This window comes from Phalacrocorax aristotelis, chromosome Z, assembly GCF_949628215.1.
Source record: "Phalacrocorax aristotelis chromosome Z, bGulAri2.1, whole genome shotgun sequence".
In the NCBI taxonomy this organism is placed as follows: Eukaryota; Metazoa; Chordata; class Aves; order Suliformes; family Phalacrocoracidae; genus Phalacrocorax; species Phalacrocorax aristotelis.
Window position 1 is genome coordinate 41,061,678 of NC_134311.1, and position 19,202 is coordinate 41,080,879.

The window sequence follows — 19,202 nt, forward strand, 5'->3', positions numbered from 1 at the left end:
GGTGATGCAAAACTAGGAAAGTTAACATTGACCAATCGTTTTTTCAATATTAGTTTCATCACTGTAAAAAATCAAATACTAATATTTAAAACATAACTTCTGTATTTCAAATTTAAAACGGTTTAATAACCTGATTACTTTAGTATATGTTATAGTTCATTGACAAGACATGGGAACAGAATGGATCTATTGAAAAAGATATTCCAGAAGCTGTAAAATGTGAAGTAATCCAAGCACACAGCCCCTCCTTTCACAAATTACTCTTACCTGTAGTACAAATGCTTAGATGTCAGTGCAATAGTCTGACAGTATATGTGATCATTTGTGCAGAGATGGAGATGCAAATATGCTCAGTGTCTTAAAAGTGGCATCTCTGCATTTAGGGAAGATACCTAATCACACCACATGCTCCTAAATTATTAAGGAGCAAGCACAGAGGCCTTTGACAAAGTTACAAATTAAACAGAGCAGAGTGTAGGTAGTAGAAACAAAATTTAAAATCTATGATCCTTCTCGTTATAGTTCTAAAAAATACTAGTAGTATGCATGATGCAAAAGTCAGAATGTTTGAGATCCTTCTTGAACTCAACTGAAACGGCATGTAAAGAGATACTGTAAAGATTGTTACTGTTTAAGAGGTGGTTATATATCTGCTGGTCTTCTCTCTTGATGTTCAGATCAGCTTGAAGTTTTCAACTGGATTTTTACATTACCAGTGTATTTCCTTATGAACTTATTACTGCCAAATGTGTGAGTTCTGAAGGCAATTCACTGTTGTTGCTAGAAACTCAAAATAATGAATGATTCCTTCAGCTCAAACTACAAGGTAACTTCTTCAAAAGCTGTAGAACCGCTACTTCCAGCAGGCTAACCTGGTACAATTACACATCCAATCTTCCCCATGGAAACATTTAATAATTCTAAGCAGTACCCAGGTCACTTGTTAGATCTAGCTTGAATGTATGTAAAAAAGGGGAAAATTGTTAAATAAAAAAAGTGAAACATTCCTTTTTCTGCCATGCAAAATTCTCTCCTCATCCTTTATTAACAAAGAACTAACATTAACCCTTTAATGCATACTCCCTCATTCCAGTTATCCTAATGTGCAATGCCATTCTATAAAAAGCAAAGCTTTTGTCCATGATGTGTTGCGGCCTGAATTCAAGATTCCATTCAACCACGTTGAACAGCAACTCTGAAATCAACACGGTTTTGTTCAAATCAACAGAAATTTGTGGTCAAGGTTTACATGTCAATCTAAAGCCACAGTATGCAGGGCAGTAAAAGTTAGGACAGCAGCTTTCTTTCAGAACACAAAGTTTCTACTTCAAAAGAGAAATGTAACTTGCCTATGCTGACTGGCAGAATTATCTTGGTCAATTTTTGGTCTGAATACCAGGAGAGTTCATTTCATGAGCTGAATGGAGAAACCACACTGATCTACACTTTCATTATGATGACCACATCTAGATGCTCTTTGTGTTTCCTGCCAATACAACCAAAGTTCTTTGATTTGTAGCATCTGAATTGATTATGGTATCAGCAGGGAAATAGAAAAATATTTCCATTTTCTTTTCTGTATTGCCTCTCAGCAAACAAGCTGGCATTTGCTCTGCCTAGGACACATTTAGTTCTAATTTACTTTTCCACCATATATAAGCATTTATGCTTCAATCACAAACAAGCTAAAATGAAACTGAGTAACACAAGCTTCCACAGTCTTCTGAAAGGACTGGAGTTAGCCAGTCTCATTGAGTTTCCTGTATGTATGTACAAGTCTTCTATTTGGGGATGGGCGATGGCTACGTAATAATACCAAATGTTGCACATTTAAGTGGTAAGGATCGTACTCTCTCCTTCAACCTAGGCAGAACAGGTTTTCCGAAGGAAGATGGATAATGACAATTAAGGGAGCAGCAAACTAGATAGCGTGCACAAAGGGATGCCTGGTATGAGTCAGGACAATGTGAAATAAAAATGAAGTTACTCTGAACTTTGGAAAGAACTTCTCCCTGTAATTCTGTGAAGTGAAACCTCAGTTTTAGAGTACTTCACGATATCGATGTTTATGTTTTGATCTGAACCCAAGCCCAAGGTGGGTGAGGGAAGGAGAGAAAGGAGGACTATGGCACCCTTTTCCCACTCCTCAGATGTTCTTCCTGGCAGACTGAAGTTTGAATACTGAGAAATAAGGATCTGTTCAACCTCTGCCAACATTCTGCCACCTGATCTGAATCTTACCTCATGACCAAAAAAGGATCACTGAACGGAAAGCTGAACACCTCCAATACAGCAGGATACAGTATTGAAGCACAGCTTTGAAGGACTGCCATCTCTACAAGCTTACATCCACTGCAGCATAGTTGGATACCAACCTTACACAGCACTGTAAGAAAACCCTCAAACACTCATACATAATAACAGCAAATTAACAATAAAAAAGGTTTTTAAATTATTCTGGTTTTGAGTAGGCACTGAGCTGTGACACAGAGAACTCAGCTGCTTTCATAGTCCAAGTATTAATGACTTGTTTTCATAAGCATGAGACTAGCCTATCTTTCAGCTTTATTCCCTGGCAGGGCAAAGACCAGTGATTTCCGGCAGCTGTATAGCTTCTGTAAATGGCTAACTACCACAAGAGTATAAACAGCCTATGAAGTGATCCCAGAAACTGCCTGTAGTATCCCTCTGCACTGACTTAAGTCTACAGAGCCTCCTGAGAGAATGAAAAGACTAAAGAACCCTGATCAACATGGGTGTACTGGAAAACAAAGATTAAGAGAACAGCCAATTCTTCACCTCAGCAAGGAGGAAGCATATAAATTCAAGCTACCATTATACAAGTCACTAAAAGAGTAAAACTGAACACTTGGGAAAAGCTGAATCATCAAGTTGTTCTGTAGCTGACAGCAGAAAACTTGGCAACCTGAGCTAAAGGGATGGCACTTAGTCCTGGAGTTTTCAGCAACAGTACTGGACTTAAATTCAATTCACAGTGAAAAAGTGGGGAAAAAATGTGCAGCCAATAGCTGAACTATTAAAATACATTAAACTCGAGGGGGGGGGAAGGGCATTTGAAAAGCTGGCCTGTGTTTTTTGATATGCTACTTCAAATCCCTAAGGAAAATAATCTTTGAACAGTGTTTTTTGGCGCTTTTGGTGCCTTAAAGAGCATCAATGTCAGTTAGTTAGCTATTATACTTTTCACAGGTTCTGGTTCCATGACTTAGAGAGAATTAAATCCTAATATCCCAGGTGATACTTTTTTTGATATCCTAAATTCAAATTATTTCTCCTCCCAATGTATACTCAGAGGAAGCTAGACTCAAGCCATAAACAAATAAAATACCTGCACAAAATTACTATATTTTTATTAATATAAAGACTTCAAAATAGAACTATACTCCATGAAAGAGACAAAATAATCAAAGGTATATAATATTTGCCAATAATCCTGGCAAATTTTTTTTACTGTCTTTATTAATTTTTGGGGCTTGTTTTAAGTTAGCATTCTACAAACTTTTAATCTACTCAGTAAAGAAATAACTCTTTTTAGAGTTTCATTGCAGTGGAACTTGAATTAGCGATACCTGGCCCAGAAGTACTACCATTTGTACTAAATTTTATTTCCACATTCTCTAATGATTTGTAGAATTATAAATTTAAAAAACCAAAAAGTTAAGTCAATTTGATAGAAAAAAATGTGTTATTTCTAAAAATCAAATTCTCATTTTTGCAGCCATGCTTTTTCAGTCAGAAAATGACTACATTTCTTTCTAAAGCTGTTACAGAATGAGGAAAAAAATATATTTTGTTGTAAAATTGATATGCATTGTCTTGTAAGACAGGTGATTACAGAAGCAAAACAAAATTTTATAGGATGAAAAAGAAATTGCACTAAAAAGCCAAGAAGGAAAATTTCAGGTAACATATTCGAAGTTCCCAAAACCCCATGAAGTTAACATGCAGCAGTAACCTTTCCAGGAAGTTGTATCTAACTATCTCCTTAACTTTTAGGCATGACGGTGTTTTTTTTCAGGATTGAAGATCAAAATAATTTCTACATTCTTCAAATACCTGAGATCTACTTGTACCTGAAATATTCAAAATCCTTCCCACATTGTTTCAGTCACTAACAAATTGCAATAGTCTTTGAACTACTTCTGCAGGACATCCTTTTGAGGTGACAGTATTGCAAAATAAATAGCAATACATGATCTGTAAAAATCTTAAGCATCAGCAGTTTCAGCTAAAACAAGCTCTCAAGTTGAGTTTGTCCCCTCTTATCTGGGACATTACAGGCATATATTCCTTGGCTCAGTGGCCAAGAGATCAGACTGTACAGAGCCAGAATAAGCAGTCTTGCAGATTTTAATGGTGCTTCCCTCAGAATTTTGATAACTGGAAGACAATAGACAATGCAGGACATGACATCACCTTGGGTAAATATGCAAACATTTCAGAAGCTCTTATTGCTTTAGAGCAATTCCGATTCTTCAGATGTTGGCAGAAGAGATAATTCTTATTACTGTACTTATTGATACATAAATATCTATTGCAAGATGACTTTAAAATGCAACACAAAAATCTAAATTTAGCCACAAACCACAAAAAGAATGAGAAAACTGTGCAAGCATTCCAGTGAATACAGAATAAAACAATTTTTTTAAAGAAACAAGTAACTTGTAAAGCTATATTGTATAATTTACAATACATTTACTATTGTAACCATTATAGTGGTTCAGGGTTGTTTTTTTTTTCCACGTCTAGGTAAATAAAAAACTAAATACTTTGCACATTACATGTGTTTTACCACACAAAGCCTTGTAAACATATGGTTATTTTCTCCAGCTGTCCATGATTTTACAGGGGGTTTAGTTCTGGGGTGGATATTTTACTTTTTTTTTTGTTGCTACAAAAACAGTAAAAATACTGATTTAAGAACCAAGTAATTTATGGTCGTAATAAAAATAATAACTAAAGAAACTGTTATTTCACACATGTAAGGAATCCAAAGGATACACAAAATTAGTATCTAAAGATTATGGTTAAACAGATTATAAATGACAAATTAAAGGTTTATGTTAAATGTTCGTTTCAAAATATATGCGTTTTACCTTTTAAAAACTTTGATAGGCCATTTAATATTTTTACATAATCTAGTTCCAGGAAACATGAGAAACAATGTTGGAACAGAACAGATGAATCCAATTTAGGTATACTTTAAATATTGTTTATTGTTAAAAAGAAAAGCAGACAAAATACTTTTGAAATATGAAATAAAACAGTCAAACAGCATTTTAACACCAATAATGATGGTACAACTCAGTAAAGTTTTACTGAACACATTTAAAAGCATTCCATCTAGCAACTTATAAATATAACCTGTCAAACACTTATATAAATGCAAAAACATTAAATAGACTTGATAGAAACATATCTGGAAATTAAGTGACGGTATTACTATTTCTTCATATTATTCAATACTATTTTTACGTAATATTCAGTTTTTTCTATAAAACTAGTTTTATTATATTCTTTGCTCCTTCACCTAGCACTCATCATCATCCAGTTTATTTCCCCACATTTTTTTTGCACATTTTTGAAAATAAGAATTTAATATCAGACAACTCCAATTTCTCAGTGGGAATTACAGCAGCACATTTAATACGTAAAGGTCAAAAGAATGTGACAAAGGCCATATATATCTGTTACAGTCCATATTATCCTAACTGTCATCATCATCACTACTATTGTGAGTCTTAGTCCATTCCCTGTAGGCCTGTCTTTTCTGAAAGCATGGTAAGGGAAGAAGAAAGCAGAAGTATTAGTTTGGAAGTATTAGTTTGTCTGGCAAATTTGTTAATTAAAGCAAAATAAAGCCCCAGAAAACAAAGAAATTCTGAAGTGACATCCTAGTTTAGGACACGGTATGAGCACACGAAATCACCCATATCCTGTTTCCTTTAATCAGCATATACAATCTCTAAATCACTAAAAGAAGTTTTATTCCAATCTAATCCAGTAATCTGCTGGAAATACTACAACACAGTGACTGCAGTGGGGCCACTCACCAGACCTGTACACACAGAAATACTACAGAAGGGGAGGATAGTCTTTTTTCCCCGCCATAAGAAAATATTACGCTATTCAAACTGTTTCAGACAGGGGACATGTGATACGCTGAGTCTCATATGAAACAAAGAAACATCTCCAGAACCAGAAACATTAAGAACCAAAAACATTACTACACTTGAGGGTAAAATAAGATTAAGACTTCCAACATAGTATATCAGAAATGAATGTCTAAAAAAAAAAAATAAAATCACACAATTCATTATTTTCTGATTTGACTGTCTACACGGAGAATTACAACCCTGTTTGGAGCTTTCAAAACATTTCTTCAAGAATAATTCTGCCTTAGAATTGTCAGTAGTGAAAACTAATCTGAAACACAATTTTTCAACTTTAGCTACTTTCAGATTGTGGCTGCCATCACTAAATTTGGCAGGCATTACGCAAGGCAATGCCTTCATGCTATTATAAGTTGGATAATGGAGCATGGTGGTACTGTGTTCAACTACACCAAAAAGACAAATTAGAATTACAGATTGCATTGCAGGACTTTTTAAAGGTTCCTCAGAAGAAAACCCAAAATGCAAACATGTACAAATTTAAGAAGCAAAAGCTATGGAAAGCCGAGCAGTCTGCACATCAGAGCTAACTGTTGGCTTGCTAGCATTTGTTTTAGTGGTACACTCAAACAGAAAAGGGGGTGCTTCGGAATTTGTTTTCTTACCAAAAAACAGATTACGAAGTTTATGTTGTCCATCAGTAGTAGCTTCTAACTATGCTCTAGTTAAGGTAAGCTTTATAACACTAGCTTTAAATCAGAGAGCGCAGGTTAAAGCTACCTCATTAGAGGAACGGCAGAGGCATACTATTTATTATCAAAGAACTTTCACAGTCTGCTGAACTAGATCACCAGTGAATGGTACAGCGGACATAGCTGAGATGCCCCATATAGGACAATCCTCTTCTACCAGAAAACAAACACACTAATGAAATGCAGAAGAAACAGAGACCAGCAGATTAGAACTTGATATAAAACAAACAGCTGTGTCAATTCTCAGAATAGTATAAAAATCCTCTCCAAAGGCTACTTCATTCTTACCTACTTCTCGCAAAAGGTTATTTCTGTATGACTCCTCCAGCATTTCCCTGGCACACTGTGAATCCTTCCATGTGTATTTTAAAAATTCAGTTTACATTCATATAATTGCTAATTACTACTTTATTTCTTATGTTTGAATATTTCTAAAATGCAGTTTCACTTCTAACAGAGGAGAAAAATAGAAGCTTTGTAAGCTGCATAACAGTTGAAATTATACCCACTTTGACATATGAGTCAAATTTGCTTAAATGGCAGCTGAATTACTAAAGAATAACTGCTGCTCAGCATCTTCTTCATCCAAAATGTATTCCACTTCAAAATTTATTATGTTCTTTCAATGGCTGTAGTATGCATAAATACAGCTATTTTAAGTGTGTTTAAAATGCTGTTTTACATAAAATTGAGATTAAAATGTCATTGTTTAAAACATATATTATAAAATTACTGAAAAAAAGTATCTTTGTGTTTATCATCACTGTTTATCAAAAATAAAGACATAAAGCTTTTTAACTACATATATAAACCTTTTTCTTCTTTCAAAATGCTCTGTATCTTGCACAAACAACTACAGATATACTGGTATAAACTATGGTGTCTTTCTCAATAAGTTGTATCACAGAAACTAAATCACCATGTGGTCATAAGCCTAAGAAATTAGATGGAATTTCTTCACTACTGAGTTGCTAGGTAGGTAGAGAATTTAAGAAAAGAGAAATTCTATAAAATATTTATTTCAACATATGATGAGTTAAAATTTATGTCAAATTATCTTTCATTTTCTTCACCTGTAACATTTGACTTCCAGTTCCATCTCTTAATCTGTAAGGTCTAATAACTCCATCTTCACCAAAGAAACGAGGTGGGCGCAGGCTTATCACATCTTCTGACGAATCTGTAACTCTGACAATAATGCAGCAAGTTTAAGCTACGTGTCAATATCTCTACTCAGCTATAATATTTAGCACAGGCTCTAAATTACTTTAAATACAAATTAAGGTGCTAGTACAGCAGTTGTTGTTGTCTATATATGTACACTGGCATATGAACAGACACCGAACAGATATTCTGTGATACAGTAATAGATTTTACTCAGAAACCTATTTCAGAAATTTGTAACAAAATGAGATGGCACAGGGCAGCACATGCCTGCAATACTTAATTAGTGTCTAAATATTCTTCAAAACTTCAAAATTAAAGACATCTGTGCCATACAGCAATTCTGCTCTGATATTTTTCTGGCATTTCTCTGTTAAAGAACCTAGAGTGGAAAAACAGAAGAGACTAGCAATCTTATGGCAGCAAAAGTGACCTAGCTCACCAAAAGCAGGGCCATTAAACAGCTGTATTCAGAAAAAGCTACTAAATGCCCTCTCAAAACATTTTCTCCTACTTCTTTACACATTACAGTGTGAGATAACCTACAGCAATGGGTTTATTAAAGTGAGACTATCACAGTATTCAATATGCAGATATAACACAGTTCACAGTCTGAACAACCAAGAAAAATCCAGGAAAGACCTGGTAGTCTTGGAACTCATCTCATATAGTAGTAATATAAAAAATAACTTCTGATGAAGCTGAGAAGTCCCTTGTTCCTGTATATTTGGGGTGCAAGGGCGGGAAAAAAATCAGCAATTGAAGGAAGTCTGATGGCTGAGGCTTTTAAACTAGTTTCTCTGGTAATGACAGAAATACCCAAGATTTGATGTTATGGGTTTTAAACGCTATCAGCTGTGAATTTTTTGAAAAGCCACCTATTTATTATATAAATAACAATATGGGTAAGAGTTTTTTTCCTAGCTCGTCTGTATTAATGACAAAGTTGAGACATCCACAAACATTGACGCAGAACTGATACAAAGACAGTGTACTACTGCTCCTACTATTGTCTGTTCATGCCATATGTCATTCTTCATAGTTATTTTACTTACTTTTTAATACCCTGAAATGTGCTGCTTGCCATGTCTATGATTCCTCCAGTAGGCCTAGCTACTGCTCCCACTAAGCCTTTTCCAACACCTTTGAAAAAACCAGCTGCTCCTTCTTTCTGAGCTCCTGAAAGGATTAAGTGCAACAAATCGTTGTAAAACTCTGAATTTTTCTTACAATCCTAGCAAACTTAATTACCATGTAATTCCAAATCTTATTTGATATGCAACTACATAGTCTCCTCCAAACAACATGTAAACTAAGTCAGTAGGAATATAAAATCTTCATAAAGAATTGTATTACTCAGATTTATAATGTCTCAAATATAAAGAATCTACCATCATAAGAACAGTTAATGCACCAGAAGACCTAAACTTACCTCTTATTGGTTTTGTAACTATTCCTGTTATGCCACTGACAAAACCCTACCACGAGAAAGAAAAGCGACATTACAAATATGCTTTCAGATTACATTTTTCATTTTTTACGTTTTCCTTACTACTTCATTGGTGAATAGCCTCAAAGTACATGTGTTGGAGTACTCTAACATTTCTTTAAGATTATTGCTCAATTGTGGCCACAAATTTGCAAAACCAGAATTAAAATAAAGAGTATTTTAATGCTGACATAATTTAATCAGTTTCATTTTAGGTATAAACCAAATGTGTGCCGGATGGAAAATAGTGGTGAACAAAGATGCAGCCTTTGTAGACACACATGTCTAGATGTGGCAAGGGAAAAAATAAGCAGCAGTCCATTTGAAGGCAGTCTGTAATTGTGACTACAAAAGAAAGCTTCCATAGCATGTAATGTTCTGCCTAGGTATGGCTACCATGGAGAACATGATTCCAAGTTATTTGAATTGAGTTCAGCTGAATTATGTACTTGCTGAATCTTCCACTTGAATAATAATACTGTACTGAAGATATTTTTCCACCACATTTTTACTTTTATTAGCACTTACTGAACAGATAATTGGGGAAGGGGAGGGCGATGCAACATGTGTTATTTCAAACCCTTAAAATAGTCTTTTCCAACCATCACACATTTGGTTTATACCATACCTACTTCTTCTTATCCTTCAACTTCTTAAGTTTGCTGAAGAAAAAGTTCAAAGGCACTATCCAAATCCACCCAAAACAGTGGTGCCCAGCTCCACTTTTAAAGAGCTGGAACATCTCTCTAAATCCCTGGTGACCTTGGCAGCCCCTGTATTTGTTACTCTTGCCCGCATAAAATCCATTAATCTTTTTATAATTTTTCTTCTTACAGAAACTAATCCTTTTCCACCACGAGTGATACCCTCTCTCAGACCAGTGGGCTGTTTATTCATGGCTTCTCTCCTTTTCTGCTGGTAATCCTCATCCATAGTTATTGCAGCTACTCCTTTTGCCATAGCGCCAGTGATTCTTGATGCAGCACCAGCTAATCCACCTATTGGAAAGTAAAACAAAATAAAATGCCAATGCAATTTACAAATATTCACCCTATATTGCTCACTATGGAGTATATTACCGGAATAATGCTGAAACCTACCAACAGCTCCCCCTACTAGTGCTTTAAGTCCTAGGGCCATTCCTTCTATAAATTCTTCAGGGCCCTGGATGGCTCCCTAAGGAAAAAAAAAAAGATGCATTTCTGTTAAGCTTCAAATGGCATTACATAATTTTAAATCTTATGCTTTTATTGGAATTTATACGTAACAAAGAGAACAAGAACATAAGAAAGAGTGAAAGGGCCCACAAGGACACCTGGGAGAGAAAGACTATTTTAGAATACTAATTCATTCCCTGAAATCTGCTTATTTTAAGTTGAATGCAAAAAATGCAGATTTATTTTAAAGTAAGAACCATAAGGAACAGTCTTTCATGAATTAAGTTAAATTGACTACTCTCTCCTTTTTGTCTCACTTGAGTTTTCCAATAACTTTTCCTGGCACTTTCACTTTAAATTTTCAATTCTAAATCTAAATTTAAAACAAAAAAGGTATTAATATGTCTGCATTTTCAATGTAATTCCTGTGTATCTACTTGTGCTAGATTTCATATGAAGGCAGAAGAGATATTTACCTGGTAAGGTTCATAGAAAAATGCTTCTACGCCTTCAGACAAGCCTCTTATGAATCCAAATGGATTACCCAAGACATCAAGGCCAAGAATAAGAACATACATCTGTTTAATAGCCTAAAAGTAAAAACAGTTAAGTAAAAATATTTCAGAAATTACACTAAAACAAAGGCAGTGTAGTATAACCAGATTAAAACAAAAAAATTGAAAGCAACATAAGTTTAATATAAAACACTCAAAACTATCTGGAAAAGTAGAAGCAATTGTATCAAAAAGGCTCTTACAGTAAGAAAATCATAGTAAGTCAGCCACATAAACATTACTTCTTACAAGCATTTCACAAATAACTGACATGAATGTTCTTGAGAGTTTACAAAGTGTGCTGGTTTTGGCATGTAGGGGGCTATGTTTTGGACTTGTGCTGAAAACAGTGTTCATAACAGAGGGATGTTTTAGCTACTGCTGAGCAGGGCTTACACAGAGCTAAGGCCTTTTCTGCTGCTCACCCCACCCCACCAGCGAGCAGACTGGGGGTGCTCAAGAAGCTGGGAGGGGACACAGCTGGGACAGCTGACCCCAACTGACCAGAGGGATATCCCACACCATATGACGTCATGCTCAGCATATAAAGCTGGGGGAAGAAGGAAGCGGGGGACATTCACAGTTAGGACATTTTGGCTTCCCAAGTAACTGTGATGTGTGATGGAGCCCTGCTTTCCTGGAGATGGCTGAACACCTTGCCTGCCCACAGGAAGGAGTGAATGCATTCCTTGTTTTGCTTTGTTTGCATGCATGGATTTTTCCTTTACCTATTAAACTGTCTTTATCTCAAAACTCGTGGGTTGTCCCTTTTACCCTTCCAAATCTCTCCCCCATCCCATGAAGGGCGAGTGGCTGGGTGGTGCTTAGCTGCCAGCTGGGTTTAAACCACAACACAAAGCATGCACATTACCTAGATTTCTCTCATACTACAGGACAAAATTTGGTCGGTTTGCATATGCTGAGAAAATTTAGTTAATTGTCACTGCAAAACATTATATGAAGTGTAATTTGATTTTAAAATAAGGTTGAGCATCTACCAAGAGATTTCAGATTTTCTCTCTCAGAAAAGGAAGGGTCAGAGAAAAACAGGTAACTCATTTCCCAATTAAAACCCTGTATAGGTTTTTTTTTCCTCCTTTAAAGATGGATAGAGCACTAAATTAATATGTCCAAAGAATCCCTTATTATTAATGATGGACTAAATCTTTTATGCAAAAGTGTATCTGCTAGATTCTGTCCACTGGATGACAGGACCTGAACAGTTCACAATGCCCAAATGGGATCATAATTCATACACTACTAATGTCCAGGGAAAAATATTAATAATTTTACGCCAATTCTGCTCTATCAGAGCTGCACTGTGTTTGCTTCCACTATCCATTCCAGCATGTTATCCATGCCACTTTTCCTCTACTCCTAATTTGGAACCAGAACTTGCCCCCAAAATAAAGGCAATATAATCCAGCTAATGAGTAATTGTTTTGTTTGCGTTTATACATTTAACCTCTGTACAAACATACAAGGCTGAAAGTAGTTTTATTTATTTTCATAGAACCAAAGTGCACAGCAGTGCTTTCAAAATACAAATTCACTGAAATATTGAAATTTACTTATTCTAACCTGCTTTGAATAATGCCTTACAACTGCTGATTGGAGCTGTTGGGTAGTACAGAAGTGATAGCTGAGTTCAAAGAATGCCAGCCTAAAAAAAGAAAAAAGTACGTCCTTATTATGCACAGCAAAATAAAAATATAACATATGTCATATTGATTTAGTCTTTGGAAGTAATCTTTACAATTATATTTTTAACCTACTTAAAGACAACATCTTGTACATCTGTGAGGGTAGCCCCTATACTCTTGAGCAGGAGATTCAAGGACTGAAGTGGTATCAATTCGTTCTTTCTTTCTTCTTTGTTACTATCTTCTCCACCCGTACTGAGTGAAAAGCTTAGGTGTAACTAAAGGATAAAAAAGAGATTGGGAAATAACATGGTTGGTTATTGGAATTATTATATTTCTATCTTTATAATATTTTAGATGACTTAAGAAATTAGCTAAGACATTTCTAATCTTGACTGAGATCAGACTAACTTCATAACAGAGAACATAAATATATCACACAGAATAATAAAAACCCACTGACATTTGAAGTCAAACTGAATAACTGGAACTACCTTTAAGAAACAAGAACTTGAAATTGCCTACTCATGTTTTCAGATAAGGTCTCCAGAATCTTGTAGCTATAATTTAGGTTATTAGCTTGTTTGCAAAACATTTTGTTTCTGTAACTATACCCAAAATCTAAGCAAACTGAAAACGATAACATAGCAAGGTGTCCAAGCAAGAATGAGAAACAAAAGCCTGAAAACAAGTGATCCACACAAATTTTACAGGTGTTCAATAAACACTGGAATTTGTATACAAGAAAAATTCCACCTGTGCCACCTGAATTAATTGAAGTATTTGTTTCACAGAAATTAAGGTGGCAGTCTCAAAATAGAAAAACATTCAGAAAAATTGCTCAAATGGCTCTATAGAGCACAAGTGTATTCAGCAGTTCTCAAAATCAGGTGAAAAGTTATGCCTGTTTCTGATTCTCTGAAGTCAACACTGTGTGCCATTCATTAATTTACAGTGTAACACACATTAACTATAGTTTATTTCAAAAATGCACAGCTTGTCTTGCAGAATCGTTGTCACTTCATTCCAGCTCTATATTGACCTCTGAACTGTTAAAGACTAATCTTTTATTAGAACCTGAAGCCCATTTATTCCATCCTATCTCCTCCATGTAATTCTTCTTGTCAGATGTGACAGAGTACATTAAAAAGGCGCTTTTGTTTACTTTGTTACAAAGTGTTCATTTTGCTACCTTACCATGTAACGGACATTACACTTCTGTCAAGTCCTGGGCAGTTTTGTAATAAAACAACTGGAGACATATCTATGAACATCTAATTGAAGATACACCGAAACAGCTAGTAAATATACTTGGGATGAGTTAGGCTAAGCTGTTTACATAAAGCTAGCCAAGCATTTCCCAGAATCACCTGTTCTAATTGCAGACCACTTCTAACATCTCAACAAATACTGTAAAGAAGTGAAACTTGAACTGTTCTTTGATCTGTATCCCAAGGATGGAGGAGAGATTCTCTTAAGAACTGTTATAGAACCTCCAAAGTACCATCAGAGCCTTCACAACGTCAGCTATGCGATAATCAAAAAACGAAGACCAGTGAGCTAAAAACTCATGAGAGTTAGATTTGGGCAAGCAGGCTATTGTATCCATGTAAGTATGCACGTACTATTTAACAGCTGTACCTGAATGTTTATGGGAATGAGGAAACAGACAAAAGCAGACTTTACTGGAGTCAAAAACCAAAGCTGCTTTTCCAGTGAGTAAGTAATAATAAAGCAGAAAATGTCATTGCACAGTAATGCTGGCTGCGTATGTTTAATTTTCTAAGTTACTTCAATCTCCAACGCACAACATACTGTCTGCATAGAAACTGTAGCATTTTGCAAGGATCTCTTAAATAATAAGAATTACTGTATATGAAGAAAGCCATGGATAGGAATGAAATAATGAACTTCTGATGTAAATATTTAATAAATATTTATGTAAAACACATAAGTTATTGGTAACAATGAAAAGTACTTTTCCAGAACATTTTTATTTTATTTTTGATCTCCTCTATTTCTTCATCTCCAGTGCCTACTATCCTGCAGAAGACAAAAATTCCTCCATTAAAGAGAAGACAGGCTATACTATGAAAAGTGTATACCTTAATTGGAGAGATATGAAAGTATTCATACAAGCTGATTTGTGATGTATCCATTGATGACACACTCATCAGTTCTTCTTGAAGAGATTCAACATCCTTTTTGAAAAGTTCTAGCTGTGAATGCATTTTCAAAAAAAATATTGCTTTAAAATTTGAAGTATATAAAACTATCATGCGTTTGTCACTGAGATGCAATACATTGACTAATATTACTTATACTCCCTTTATCTTAATTTTTTACTTAAACAATAGACATTTTAAAGGACTTTTAACTGGCGTTTGTTTGCTACCTTTTTGGTATGAAAAGAAGGAAACATATGTTTAAAAAGAAAATCAAACTTACATGTATTTAATGGTTTTAAAAACAAATATATTTTTATGAAAGTTCAAATACTAAATATTTTCAAGCAAAGTTTGGACAATTTTCACCTGGACCGAAAAATGGGCATACCCTTCTGAACAGACAACATAGTGCATAGGTTTTTAAATACAAAAAACAAGACTAAAGACTATTTCTGTTATATAGAAAGTACACTTTTACATACTCTGAGAAGACCTCCATCTATCCCTTTTCTCTTTTATCCTCCAAAAGATAGCATTCCTTTACGAAAGTTTTTGAAGAATTAATTAAGTACAAAAAAAAACTTTAAGATTTTTATATAACAATAATTCTGAAGTTATAGTCAGAAAAGCCTTAACCAGCCAAAGAAAAATGGAGTTGTAACTGAAAATAATGTGAGATATCGTTTCAGAACCGTAAACACAGATATCACCTTGCTACTTAAACAAGAAAAACAGCGAAGGCGTTAAATATTAAGTAGGGATCAAATGCTAAATTTATGCCTTGCAATTCTACTAAAAAATGAAAGTGCAGAAGAGGGCCTCGTCTAATATCTGGATTCAGCGATTCAGCTCACAATGCTGATCTCAAATCATTCATCCTTCCACTGGCAGGGGAGGAAGAGAAGGAAGTATAACGTATTTTTTCGACTACACAACAATTGAAAATTAATATAATTCTTCAAACTACCACAATAATCTAGAATTCACAGGTACATCTGGTATCAACAGATATAACAGACTGTATGCCCTAGGACACTGCTGAGAACCACCAGTTTAGACTACGTATTTCTGCATATGAGAATACAGCGACATCTCTGAAACAATTCAAAATGAACTTAATATTCATTAAGTGTCTGCTTTGTTTAAGGAAGGCTTCCAGTTTCGTTATATTTCATAAGTCACAATTAGACTGCTCATTCTTACCATCATGCAAGAGTAGCAAATTTACTTAGGTGAAAATATCGGCTGAACTACAACCCATAGCAGACAATTCTTTCATCAATTTATTCTGCGTGAACTTACAAAATTCTAACAAGATTCCTATCTTGTTTGAAATATTATTCAAAAAATTAATTCTTATTATTCCATACTTCCTTCTAATTTTCAATTTATATTTACATTGGAGCAACTTTTTAACTTTTTCTCCTTATTTTAGTGTAATCCCTGAGTGTTAATACTTTTTTCATCTCTGATGTGTAGATATGGGGAAATAAAAGCGAAGTAGTTGCGTTTCCAGCATACCTTTCACTTGCCACAGTAAGACAATAGCTTTTAATGCCCTACATTGAAAAGGAACTTTTTGCTCTACTCATCCAGGCAGATCTTTTATGCAAATATTTCTGGTTCATTTTTCACTAGCAGCATTCTATACACCTATACACCTTCTGCTAAATCATTTTTTGTCAGTTCATTGTGTATTCAAATGTCAAGACTCTTACAAGAACAGCATGCCCAATAAACATCAGAACTGCGTTGTATCTATACAGCTTATCACCTTCTTTTTGTTTTCTTTGGCAAATCCAAGAAATTCTGGCTCCTCTGTTAAGCAACAGAGGATAGTTGTATCTGAAGTTTTCATTATTATTTCCCAAGCAGAATACCTTGCATTTGTATTACTATATTTTATTTCTACTGTTCCTATGTACAAACTCCTCTCATTCTCCCTTTACAGTAATTAAATTCCCTCCCACTGCCCCCTCCTCTCCATGTAGTATCAACACGACAACTACATCATCTTCCAACTTTATAATTTTGTATAAAATTTCCAAAGACGCTTTGACTTTCTACTCAGCCTCTCTCCATTCCTCTTACATTCTCTTGCTTTCATGGGCAGATAAGTTTCAGTGACTTCCTGGCCAAGATTTTCCTAGATTTTTAAATTATTCTTTAAATGAACTACATTAAGGAAAAGAGCATTATTTCAGCATCTTTCTTGGCTTAGATTCTTAATTAACTGATCCCTCAGGCATTAGTAAGACCAAAGAGCCTAAAACAGCATTAGTTTCATTCTTTTCAGAAGGTTTTGAAGCCTTCTTTGCATAGTTTGCAAGATGAGGATAAAGGAAAGAGTTTATTGTTTCTGTCAGGCAATGCTTAACTCTTAAAAACCTCACAGCTTCATATGTCCCAGACACAGCAATTAACAGTGTTATGGACACAGAAGACCAAGTTGGTTTTTCTTTTTTTAAATAAAAGTTGAACAATTACAAACTTAAAATCTATTCATTTTTAAACAGCAAAAGGTTTCTACCTCTTGGTCACTCAGCACATCAGTCCGTGTGAAGAATTCAACCAGCGCATACAGGAAGCCAAGATCTAATCTGAGATCCATCTCTTGAATCAGGACCTTAAAATACCTACACATGAAACAAAAACAATTATTAAGGTGCTTAATGAAAAATTTGTCACACGTGAAACTTACAACTAGGGTCTTTAAGCCACTTATTTATTGACTTCAGATAGTGGTTCACCATTACTAGTGAAAAGAAGGCTTCCCATAGTGGTGTAGAATAAACACATTTTCTGTAACCAGAACTACTTCAATTAAGCAGCAGCATTTAACACTGTATATAGCACCATCACACAGAGTTTTTTATAAATTAAAAGACTAAAAACCTGCATTAAAAAGACACTTTAAAAATCCTTGTTTTATTCTGCAATTATGTAGAAAATAAAGGGGGTTGAGCTTTTATCTAAGTGCTCTGATCTTTCCAAGAATGAGTTGGTGTGAAATTATTTTGCATTATGTTTGTCCCTATAATAATTCTAGTTTTAAAGCTTTATTAAACATAATCAACAGCAAAAGAGACAGAACATGTCAAAATACTTACTTAATATGAGATATTTGTGAATGTCCTGCAGTTCTCATGACAATACTGACATCAGTAAATGGTTTTGGTGCTATGAAGTTGTAAAATAAAGAGATCAGCACAGATTTTTATGGGATATACATACCTTTATATTTTTAATATGAAAATGTTGTGTATGTTCAGGATTCTCTCAATCCTGTAAAGTAGGATTACATAATGGATATGACTGGCAAACAACTAAGTCAGGGAAAAGAGCAGGAACAAAAAGGAATGGGAAGACAAGGATGAAATAGAACATCAAAATTCTATTTCACTGATCTCTGAAAATGTACCATTTTAATTTAAAAAAAATTAATATTGATATAATCTTAGACATACAATTTCCCTAGTCATGCTATAAGATTTTCCAATGGCTGATACAAAAATAGAAACTAAACAAACAAAAATAATTCCGCAGATTTATTCACTCTAGCTTGAAATTGATCATATTCAGAATGAACACCTGACATCCTATTCGCTTCTGTACAAAACTACAAACAGTGCTCTTTGTCTCAATCCAGAATCCCTCCTCAGATTATGCTGGTCTTTCAGGTGACTTTGCCCTGGACGAGTTAATGAAACACTGCAGTTCATCACCTAGTATACTGATGTTGAGCAATATGCTCCAAGCGGAGAAGTCAGAAGGCTACTGACAAAACAGGCAAAATATAATTTGCAATCTACAAAGCTTATAAATCGTGCCTCACATAGCAATTTTGAGTTTAGACTGGCACACGTATCTTTTCTTATTGGTTAAGATTATTTCAGATACGTCACTAGGTCATCTATTGCGTGCAAGCAATAAAAAAAAGCCCATAACAACATGATTAAGATAAATTGTTTATTTGAGGCAGTAGGGAAAAATTGGATGACTAAAGATGAAAAGTGATCCCTCACCAGCACGGAACTCCAAATTCAAGTCAATGCAGATGGTGCAACAAATTCACCACCATCAAGTTAAGAACAGATCAAATGTTGCTTATTTTCAGCACGCAACTCTTCTATATTAGTCA

General features: G+C 34.8%; 1 protein-coding gene across 2 annotated transcripts in view; it reads right to left on the minus strand.

Annotated features, from left to right (window-relative positions):
* The window catches only part of VPS13A (vacuolar protein sorting 13 homolog A), a 110,714-nt gene that overhangs the window by 8,478 nt on the left and 83,034 nt on the right, over positions 1–19,202 (minus strand). The window contains exons 58-69 of one of the 2 annotated variants that reach the window (XM_075078465.1): positions 18,172–18,241; positions 17,592–17,697; positions 14,999–15,112; positions 13,026–13,171; positions 12,832–12,913; positions 11,173–11,286; positions 10,640–10,715; positions 10,374–10,537; positions 9,483–9,528; positions 9,106–9,229; positions 7,960–8,074; positions 5,212–5,791 (exon numbers count right to left, since the gene is read on the minus strand). In XM_075078465.1, coding sequence (XP_074934566.1) covers positions 5,729–5,791; positions 7,960–8,074; positions 9,106–9,229; positions 9,483–9,528; positions 10,374–10,537; positions 10,640–10,715; positions 11,173–11,286; positions 12,832–12,913; positions 13,026–13,171; positions 14,999–15,112; positions 17,592–17,697; positions 18,172–18,241 — 1,220 coding nt within the window. In that variant the 3' untranslated portion in view covers positions 5,212–5,728. Of the gene's footprint in view, positions 1–5,211; positions 5,792–7,959; positions 8,075–9,105; positions 9,230–9,482; positions 9,529–10,373; positions 10,538–10,639; positions 10,716–11,172; positions 11,287–12,831; positions 12,914–13,025; positions 13,172–14,998; positions 15,113–17,591; positions 17,698–18,171; positions 18,242–19,202 lie in introns of those variants that run through there. The other variant, XM_075078464.1, reaches the window with a different exon arrangement.